The sequence below is a fragment of the Lynx rufus genome, unplaced genomic scaffold (assembly GCF_022079265.1).
Source record: "Lynx rufus isolate CCGP_SWC_20201006 ecotype Redwood Valley unplaced genomic scaffold, mLynRuf1.p SCAF_4, whole genome shotgun sequence".
In the NCBI taxonomy this organism is placed as follows: domain Eukaryota; kingdom Metazoa; phylum Chordata; class Mammalia; order Carnivora; family Felidae; genus Lynx; species Lynx rufus.
In genome coordinates this window covers 119,321,893-119,331,253 of record NW_025814856.1, presented here as the reverse complement: position 1 = coordinate 119,331,253, position 9,361 = coordinate 119,321,893, and the positions used below count along the sequence as shown (strand labels likewise).

The 9,361-nt window shown below is 39.0% G+C and overlaps 1 protein-coding gene across 2 annotated transcripts in view; it reads left to right on the top strand.

Annotated features, from left to right (window-relative positions):
- The first annotated feature begins 322 nt into the window (after positions 1-322).
- SKAP2 (src kinase associated phosphoprotein 2) overlaps positions 323-9,361 on the top strand; it is a 181,428-nt gene continuing 172,389 nt past the window's right edge. For both annotated transcript variants that reach the window (XM_047094496.1, XM_047094495.1), the window contains exon 1: positions 323-544. In XM_047094496.1, the coding sequence (XP_046950452.1) occupies positions 478-544 (67 nt within the window). In that variant the 5' untranslated portion in view covers positions 323-477. The remainder of the gene's footprint in view (positions 545-9,361) is intronic.

The window sequence follows — 9,361 nt, the reverse complement described above, 5'->3', positions numbered from 1 at the left end:
TTCGGGATCCTGGAGAAACGGTCAGCAGTTGTGGAGGTACCAGTAACCAAAATGGCTGCAAGGCGCTTCAGGCTCCGGATCAGCTGATGCAGCCGGAGTTCGCTCCCTTCCCACCAGCGGCTCCTCCCGCTCCCTTACGTAGAGGTGGGCGTGGCCTGTTCTGAAGCGCTTTTCCGAGGCTAGGAAAACCGAAGGATACACATGCGCAGTTCGGCCCCTCAGGCCCTTTGGTTCTCCTCCCAGCCCATCGCCCCGCCCCGATCTGCCGGGAGGGGCTGGGCCGAGAGTCCGGCCGCTGCTGGCTGGGGCTTTAGTGACTTCCTTGTTGTGAACCCCGGCCCGGCGGTGTCCGGACTCGTAGCCCCGCTGCCCTTAGCGGGACCGCTAGCCTGAGTCTAGGTCGCAGCCGCAACTCCAGGCCGTCGATTCCCTTTTCAGCACAGGTCTTTCCCCTCCGCACGCCTCGCGCTCCCTAACATGCCCAACCCCAGCAGCACCTCCTCTCCCTACCCCCTCCCTGAGGAAATTAGGAACCTGTTGGCAGGTAAAGAGCGGGAAGGGGGCGGGTAACGCTGCCGGGGCGGGGGCGGGGGCCAGGGGACGGCGAGCCGGTGGGGACAGAAGCATTCAGAGTCTATGCCCTCCCTCCCCACGCTTCCCATGTGTCCTGGCCGGTGGGAGCGGGACTGGGAATGGGGAAAGAGGGGTTTGAGGAAGGGAGTGGGCGTGTGTTGAAATTTGGTCCGAGGATGTTGGGGGAGCCCTTTTTGATGAGCTACACTAATTGGATCAGGACATTTCTGTATGCATCGTGAGGACGTCGTGTGCGTGTGTGAGAAAGAGAGGCGAGGGAGGGAGAGGGAATAATAATGCGTGTGTGAGAACTGGGAAGAGATCAGAAGTCAAAGAAGTAGTTCTTTGGTGGCCTGACCAATGGAGGAGAAGGGTGTAAAAATGCAAAAAGATGTCTGAGCTACAGGTGTTAGGGGTTGTGGGACGCAAGGATTTGTCATTTCCAAAACTCCCATTTTTCTTAAACATTCATTGTGCTCATATTTAAGACTTTGAAAGAGGGCTTGATTCTCAAATAGCCACTTGTTTTCAGCCGGAGTAACATATTAAAACAAAAAAGGAAGTATGTATTAAGGTCCAACTTCCTGTGTCACACGATGAAAGTACATCTTTGCATCCTCATCTTCCCCTTTTAAGTCTTAAATGACCATTTATAGGAACTTACGTTAGGAGTTCAGGATGCGGTTATTCAAGGCTGTGACGAATCCACTGCTATAGCCCATCACTATACTAGATACGGAGATGTATATTTCTGCACAAGGCAGAAAATACATCTTTTTAGGGTAGCACAAATCTTACCTATCCTGATGCTCTTGGAATTCTTATCATCATTCACTTTGTCCTGCGTACATCAGAATTCTAGAAACTGAATTTGGATTGTTTTACTTGAGTCATCTCCTAAGTATTTATCTTTCAATATTGCTCATGGATAACTGGATTAAAAGAGTTTCTTTTGGATGTATATTACAAGGTGCTTATTTTAACCCTTAATATCTGACATGTGGCATTTTAAATAGTAAGTTGCTATTATAGCAGAGTGAGACCAAATCTCCTAATATGCTGTTTTGCTGGTTAGCATCATGAATATGATCAAGAGAATAAAACCAGTAGTGTGTGAATGGAGACTTATGTTGGAACATGATTACAGGGTGATAAATGCATTTGTGGTGGTATAGTATTTTACTCTAAGAATTGCTTATTGTCATTAATGGGTACCACTAAGGGAGATATAAAGAACTGTAAAGACTGATTTAAGGCAGCTTTTATTCCATTATATGAGAGTTTCACTCGAGTACTGCTTTTATTTTACGACAGTTAACATTTTCATTGTTACACTGCTGGAATTGTGTGTTTAGAATACTATTTTAATAACCAGACCAGAGAAGTGTTTATCATTATTCCAAAAGTAGATGGCACCACTTTCAGGATTTTCTAGGTGTGAACTTTTTGAATTTAAGAACTAAAGTGCAGACCTCTGGGTGCACCCCTTTAAAGCTTGAGAGCTCCCAACAGTAAGCAGTTTGTTGTTTGGGTCCATAATCAAACATTTGCACATAGTATGATTTATAGGTTATGAGACTCATTATTCTCTGAGCCCCATAATTACAAATATTTCGTGTGGCCCTTATTTTTGTAATTTAGTTGAAAGCTTAGAATTACATAATATTTAAATTATCTCCGAATGCTAACTTCCTTTATTTCTCTTTAGTCAGTTAATATGCCTGCATAATGTCTGAAATGAGTGTTTTAAAAGTCATCTTACTGTTGTTTTCATTTTTTCACATGAAAGCAAGCCACATATTAAAACACATGAAGTATTAAAAACAAATAGTAAAATACTAACATTTTGGAGATTGTAAATTTGGCTTATACTTTATTTTCAGAGGACATTTTTAAGAGGTATGGATATGAGAAAATATCTATTGTCTATCTATACTTTTTAAAGAAATGAAGCAAGTGAACCAGTGTTTTTCAGTTTTCTTTTTTAACTCATCATTCAAATAAAGTTGCTTAACATTTTATGTTTGACTGTAATTAAAATCTTTTGGGGGTAGGAAAGGTTTCGGGAATAAACGTTCTCTGCAGCCTTTTCACAGTTTCCATCCAAAAACTTCTGTTGGGGTTGTACATGATTATTTGCATAATTCAAATGTGTTGGGTAATAGTACATGGCTAGATTTAAAAATTACTAAAACTCTACAGGGAGAGCATTGGCTTACATTTTAGAGATTGCTGGATTACCTAGTACTTTCTTTGGAACCAAGAAGGAGATTTTGGTAGCCGTGGTTGTAGTTAACAGTTGAGCTCTCTAACAATGAATTCATGGTGCTGTGCTAGAATTCCAAGCCAGAGAAGACAAGGAACTAGACTTTTCAGGCACTTGAAATCCCTTGCCTACAGAAGAAAAGGATATCAAGTCAAAAGATAATGCCTATCAAAATAACATTGCTTTGGACAGTTCCCTTTGTGTTTCGTGTGCCTATTTTCCAAAGCGTTATATGTCCTCTGTGTCAAATGTTTGACATTTCAACTGCTTGATTGCGCTATAGGTGCTCAAAGGTATTCTTACCAATTTATATTATTTTCTCTCTATTTTTCTTTCTGATTGTAGCAGTTTTAGGCTTCGATATTTGTTCCCCTCTCCTCTCATTTCTTTCCCTCTAAAACGTTCTATCGAAATGCAAAAACCCATAGATGCTATCATTCTTAACTCACATTTAATGATACTCTTGGAAAAGTGGCTGTATAGTTTTGACTGTCAGCAATTTATATTTCTGTGGAATCAGTATATTAAATCTTGAAAGCCTATGCTCCTTATAAAAGCGTTGTATTATTCTTCTGTTACATGAATAGAGAAAAAGTTTACAGATTTTTTGTTAAAAGTCAATTTCGACCTGCCATAGGCACTACAGGCAACCTTTAATGTTTTTTTTCGCAACATTGGAAGGAGAGGTTTCGCCTGGATAATTGGAAGCAATGGATAATTCCAAATCTTGTGCATTTAATCTTTTCCTACATCCAAATATTTTGACTAGGGCTAACAGCAAGAATAATCTTGATTTATGTGAGTTATTCCTCCAGGCAGGCAGGAAAGTGAGAGGAACTAGAAGCACTGGCCCCCAACCCCCTTCATTTGTTTAATCACCCTTTGAATACTGGAGCCTTAGTGGTTTGCAATCAGATATTCCCATTCATTCTCATACATTTGTTTTAGGAGAACATGTTTAAAAAGGAAGCCTGTAAGAGGATATAAGTTCCTTTTTATTAAATTAGAAAATGACACCAACGTTAAAAGAACAAAATAGTGGTTGTCAGGACTCTGAAAAATCAAAACCAAACCAAACAAACAGTAAACAAAGTGGCCATATCGTTTCTGCAATATCTGTGTGAAATTTTTTCACACGGCAGGCTTGGTTAGAAATATTGCATTTTCCCCTACTGGGGATTTCCAGAACTCTTTTTTTTTTTTTTTTTTTTTTTTTAAGCTTCACACATTAAAATTTATACAGAATGCAGTTCAGTTGAAATAGAGGGAGAATTTTTTCAATGCTGAGAATAGTATGGTTTGATTTCCACCTTTCCTAAGTTCTGTTTATAATTTGGTCAACATTTTGGGTTTATTTTTCCTATGAGAATTATTTATGGTACGTCTAGTGTCCCATAATTTCCTTCTGGGGCATTGGCTGAGTATGTAAAGGGAAGAGTGCCACCTACTGAGTCACCAATAGTCACCTACTTCTTTAGCACCTGGATTTTCCTACAGAGCAAGAATAAGCCTGCCCTATTTTGGCGGTAATAGCTAATGAGCATCAAGCTGATAAGAAGACATTTGATCTCAAAGTGAAATCAGACTATGACACCTCTAAGGTTTTCTCTTCTAGAAACAGGAATATGTGTTTGTAAGTCAAGGGATCAAAAATTTTAAATTTCTTGTATGGGTCAAATAATGTAGATGAATTAAGATGTGATACTAAAAAAAATATTTGCCTTTATTAAGCATATAATATTCTACCTTTTTTTAGGAGGGGATCTTTGGCTGACTTGTTTTCCAACATCGGTTTCCATTGAAAGTATATTTTTATCTCAGATTACTAAATAAAGCTCTTGATAGTATGTATGATTTTTATAGTTATTCAACCCAAGTTATCACTGGCTTTCTTTAATAAAAAAAAGGAACCTAAATATATTGAAAAATGAGAAGTCTATAAAAAATTTCCAAATGAGTTTATCTCTACATTACCAGCATTAAAATATTACTAGAAAGAAGATAGAAACAACAGCATTGGAAAACCCTCTGGTGATTTGAAACACAGTTCAGTTGTCTCTCATAAATTTAAGATTAAGTGTCATATATGGGTGATAAAAGTGGCATAGGCTAGTTTTTATATACTCATTATTCACTTAGTTTGTCTTTTTCAATTAAAGCCAAGTCTATCTTTTTCATTCCACTGAGTTTACATTTCTTTTTCAATCACATACTGAACACATTACAATAGATGCTACCTAACAGTGAATCTAGTGTAAATCTCAGACTAATCTGTTATTCACTGTGGCTTCTTTGAAAATGAGTGGTAAAAAGATTTTGATTATTATAAGGTGTTATTTATCAAGAGTCATCTTTTAGAGGTGAAAGATGTTCATCTGTATTCTTCAACAGCCCAGTTTTCTATCAGAATAAATCATTTAGCCTCCAAAGCCAATTTTGAAAATTTTGTCAGATGATTGGATTCTAAGACTTAGGAATGTTTTTCTTATTGTACTATGAGAACGCCTTGTGCTTGTTCACATTTCTTCTTCCATGTTTGGAAAATTCACAATATAACCGTAACCTGTAAAAGTGCTAGGTAATCAGGAGAAAGACATTGATTAAGGAATCAATAACTTTTCAATTAGCCATTTTCCAACTTTGGGCATTGGCTCCATTGATCTACATGTGCCCCGTTTGATTGATTTTTATGTTTTTACCAGTAGGTGTTTGGTCAGACCATACACCTCCCTTTAGCTGAGAAAAAAAGCTTATTTTATTTTATTTTATTTTATTTTATTTTATTTTATTTTATTTTATTTTATTTTATTTTTTTTTATTTTTTTTTATTTATTTTGTTCTGATGTCAGCCTAAAGTTTGGCTGGGACTCTTACCATGGTAAGTTTAGTAATAGTACCTTCGTGAATTCTTAGTGAAACCTGGCCCAATTCATAAAGTAGAGAAAGATGTGCGATTAAGTAGTAAAGCCATTTGGGGGTGAGGTGTAATTGGTTTTACACTTATGTTATTGATCTGGGGCTGAGCAAATGGTAGTGGACTCAGTCCTATACAATTCAGGCCAGCACAGAGGCTGTGTGTGTGTGTGTGTGTGTGTGTGTGTGTGTGTGTGTGTGTGATGTGTTAGATACCTGTCCTAGCCACTTGGGCTTTAAGGGAAGACATGAGCAGTAGGCAGTTTTTCTGGGGGTCCATATGTACAGAAAAAAAAGGGTAATTGGAGTACCATTCGATGATTTGGGGTACGCTAAGTGTTTGCCTCTTAGGGGTTCCTATGGCTTTTGAGAGATTTTTAACTTCAACTGCTTGAAGAATGCTGAGCCAAGACATGATGTCATCTTTTCATTTTGTTTTCAGACGTTAATAGTTATCTACAGAGCAGTTGTAAGTCTGATCTCAGGGCCCTCTCCCCCAGATCTTTACAGTTGTACCGGGAGATAAGGTTTATTCTTGACAGTGTTAAGGGGTAACAGGAACAAAAATCACTACCACATTTACAGTCCCTGGGATAACTCTTTCCTTGGCGATGACTCCGGGGCAGAGGCTGATGGAGATGGGGCTAATTCTGGGGTTAAGTACCAGCGGCGCTGACCCGAGATCTGTGTGGCCGCGGGCGGGGCGGGGGCGGGGGTGGGGGTTAAACCTGCTGCATCGGGGCTCCTGGGAGCTGCGCATTCTCCACGCGAGCCGGGCGGGTCCCCACGCTTTGGTGACTGCGTGAATGGAGACCCCTCCCTCTGAGGAAGAGGAATTCTAACTCGCCAGGCCGAGAGGCTAGCGAGGAGGCGGGCTGACCTTTTTCTGCAATCGAATTACGGCTGTTCCCCGAATTACAGGCAGCCTGGAGTCAGTGAAATCTACATATTAACCGAGGGACACGACCCCTAAAGGAAGGTAGGAGAGGGCTAACACGCTTGCCAGTTTATCGTTTGCAGGGCTACTCAGGGCACAGTCAAAAGCTTCAAATCTCTTTTCCGACCAGCCGGAGGAGTGCTTGATTTGTCCAGGACTTTTATTGGCCGCTTTTGAAATATTACCCTGGCTCTGAGCTACAAAGCCGCAGATCAGTCGCGTTTGTCTGGCGAGGGCGCTGCCCCAAACCCAGTGCTCCCTGCTCACAGCGCCCGTGACGCGGACCCTGGGGTTTAACAGTCGGAAGGAGTGGCGAGTGTTTGAGGACCACGGAGCCGAAACGTCTCCCAGGAAAGCCCGAGTCACTTTGCAGCGCTCGCCCTGTCTTTGCGCTGGTCGAACGGGACTCCTGCTTCCCGCAGGGACCCGGTGGAAGGTCCCCCGCGCACCCAGAGGGTGTCCAGGGCTCGGGAGAGGCTGCTTTGGTTCAGTTCGAAAATAAATGGGCACAGTGTGGATTTTAAGAAATAGCCCGGAGTTCAAAAACTTCAAAACCGACTGAATCTGTGGGCACCAACAAACTAAGATTTCAGGAATCAATTCCACTTTCAAGTTCCTAACTCATTTGTTAAAAAAAAAAAAAAAAAAGAGGGGAAGACACCCCCCCCCCCCAGAAAACAGCAAAAACAGTTCTTACACTTTTCACGTCTCCTTGGAAAATAATTTATTTTAAGAAATCGGTGTTTATTAAATCTTTTTAGTTGCCTTAACCCCCCTTCTGGGATTAATTTAAGAATAAATACATCAAACCTGTAAAAATACAGATCTTTTTCCCCGTGCCCGATCTCCGAATCTCCTCCCCCTCAACAAACAACACGGATTCTTCCTAGAATCACACATTCTTTCAGCAAGCATTTCCTCATAAAATAGCATGGGTCAGTATTTTAAAAATATTTGGGGGGAGTGTTAGGAAACCCTAAATAGAGCATTGCAGCTTTTTATGTTTTCCGAGTTTTTATAGAACTGAAATGACCTCTTAAAGAAATAACTCTTGGGCTGTAATTCCTTCTGTTATTGCTTCCAGAGATTTAAAATAGATCCCGTTTGTTTAAATTTGGATTGTATAATGAAAATGTAAAATAGGCAATTAAATACTTGTGGATGAGGGAATTAAAGACAAACACTGAGTGAGAGTCACATTAAGCAGACAATTCACCAATCATTGTGCAAGAGCTTCTCTCATGTATTGAGTCCGGTTGGAAGAAAGAATCAGCAGCAGACATGCTGCTCCTTCCCTTATTCCACTTTGTTACTAGATTCATTCTAACCACCTCAGAGAAGCCAGTGATCTTTTCCATTTCACCTGATGTGTGAATGTCCAAAGGTTGCTTGTTTCTCTGTGTACAAAAATTAAAGAGTTTAGGAGAGAGTGATTTAAAAAAAAAAATAAGTTTCATTATTTTGAACTCACTTTAGAAATCTCAGGCTAATTTGCACTGGTTATGGATTATGCCTTTATGTCCCCTTCAAAATATGGACCGGTCCATATTTTGTAAAGAGAAGCTGTGACATTTTGCTTTCATTTCATCTTGATACTTACTTGTAACATTAGTCATTAATGGACGTCAAACCAGAAAGCTATTTAAAAAAATTATTCCAGGATTAAATTTTAATTCTTTCACTTGTCATACTGATTTAGTGAAAAATAACCTCTATACATTTATGATGAATATATGGGATAACAGTTTAATCAACTTGCTTATTGGATCAAGATACTTTTGTAATCAAGAATTTAAAATCGATTATAACATTCTATCTCAAATACTAGGTTTTAAATTGTTAATTATAAGTACAGTTGAAAGACTGTTATACTGCTTTGAATTAATTATATATATTATTATCATATGCTTTTATCCTATCTTTTTGTCAGTGTGAGTTAGGAGACAAAGTAGTTAAATAAATAAAAAGAAAGTAAAATATACCCCCGTCTTTTCAATATGAAATATGGATGGTTTACAGTCATACCTACTTTAAAATTTTTTCATGGTCCTTTATATTAGATATCTCAAAGATTTGAACTCCTGAATAAAAATTAAAATTGCATAATGTTTCATGAACAATAAGAATGGGGCTATTATAAAATCAAACCAGTAAGGATTAGTTGGAATCTTGTACTAGTGAGAACTAGAAAGCAGAATAATTCACAAGTTTACTAAATTTTTAAAAAAAGGAGGCTCTGTGGAAATGTTATATGAATCTGTGAAAATCTTATTTCTAGGTTACTATATTTCTAAATAGTGGACAAATGTATTTTTGCCACTTCTTAACTTTATTTAAAAAAATATTTCCAGGTGGTAATACCAAGGCAAGAAGCAAGAACACACAAAACCACACAACAGAGGTTTTGGGGTTTTTTTTCTTGCAATTTTTGAAGGTGGCTGGTCAGAATGGGTGGAGCAGGTAGGAAGGAGGGGGTTTGATCTGGGAATCTTGGTTAGAAAAAGGGATTTAGTTCTTCCTTTAAAACATTAAATATTGCACATACCTCAAAATGGATTACACTGGGAAAAACAGGCCCTTGCCAGAGACATTAGTTTATATCGATATTATATTGTGAATGACCTGTTCACATAGGAACTTCCCAAATATTATAAAATGATAGTAACACATGC